The sequence below is a fragment of the Hipposideros armiger genome, unplaced genomic scaffold (genome assembly GCF_001890085.2).
Source record: "Hipposideros armiger isolate ML-2016 unplaced genomic scaffold, ASM189008v1 scaffold_3156, whole genome shotgun sequence".
Classification (NCBI taxonomy): Eukaryota; Metazoa; Chordata; class Mammalia; order Chiroptera; family Hipposideridae; genus Hipposideros; species Hipposideros armiger.
Genome location: NW_017734431.1, coordinates 1 through 1287, shown reverse-complemented (window position 1 = coordinate 1287; position 1287 = coordinate 1). Strand labels below are relative to the sequence as shown.

The window sequence follows — 1287 nt, the reverse complement described above, 5'->3', positions numbered from 1 at the left end:
AATGATCCCATCTGACAGCCATAAAGGGGAAAAAATAAAGACTAATGAGAAGAGCCTCAGATACTTATGGGAGACCATCAAACATACCAACATACATGTAACTGGAATCACAGAAGAAGAGGCCAGGGAGAAAGAGGCAGAAAAATTACTTGAAAAAGTAAAGGCCCTAAATGTCCCAACTAGTATGAGAAATATTAATCTACATATCCAAAAGCCAGATGAACTCATAGCAGATAAACCCAAAGAAGTCCACAGCCCACCTCTATTTCTGATCATAGTGAAACTGTCATGAGCCAAATACATCATAGAGACATCATATTGAAAATATCAAAAACCACGCACACACCAATTTCAGGTAGCAAAAGAGAAATAGAACTCATTATGTACAAGAGAACCTCAATAAGGTAACAGTAGATTTCTCGTTGGAAATAATGAAGTCCAAAATTTAGTGGGATGATATATTCAAAATGCTGATAAAAACTCCAAGCTGTCAACCAGTAATTCAATACCCAGCAAAACTATCCTTAAAAAAAATGAAGGTGAAATAAAGACATTCCCAGGTAAACAAAGGCTGAGAGAATCTGTTGCTAGCATATCTGCCTTCAAAGGAAAAATTTCAGCTTTCTGGGTTCCACATGGCTAAACACACCAAGAAGGTTGGAATCACAGGTAAATACAGGACCTGTTACGTCGCCTCCCTCAGAAAAATGATGAAGAAAATTGAAATCAGCCAGCATGCCAAACACACTTGCCCCTTCTGTTGCAAAACCAAGATGAAGAGACGAGCTGTGGGGATCTGGCACTGTGCTTCCTGCATGAAAACAGTAGCTGGTGGTGCCTGGACCTACAGCACTGCCCTCACAGTAAAGTCTGCCATCAGGAGACTGAAGGGATTGAAAGACTAATAGAAGCTCCACAATTTGAAACATTTCTAGCCTATAATAAATGGGTTAATTTATGTAACCAATAAAAAAGAAAAATTTCAGACTGAAATAAAATGACACCAGAAGTAACACAAATCCATATGAAGAAATAAGGAGCACTGATAAAGGTATTATGTTGGTAATTTTAAAAGACAGTAGAGATATATGTTTTACTCATTTCTACTGTTAAGTAGAGATTTAAAAGAGGAGTGCATAAAATAATGATTACTTAACTATTGTAGAGCTTAAAATGTATAAAGATTTAATTTCTATGACAATAATAACACAAATGTGAGGGATAGGAAGGGAACTGTATTGAAGTAAAGTTTCTGTGTACTATTGAACTTAAGTTAGCATTAATATG

The 1287-nt window shown here is 36.3% G+C and overlaps 1 protein-coding gene across 1 annotated transcript; it reads left to right on the top strand.

The window, feature by feature from the left end:
- Positions 1-635: 635 nt before the first annotated feature.
- LOC109378749 (60S ribosomal protein L37a-like) lies at positions 636-905 on the top strand. The gene has a single exon (XM_019635037.1). The coding sequence runs from the start codon at positions 636-638 to the stop codon at positions 903-905; it is 270 nt and encodes an 89-aa protein (XP_019490582.1).
- The last annotated feature ends 382 nt before the right edge of the window (positions 906-1287 follow it).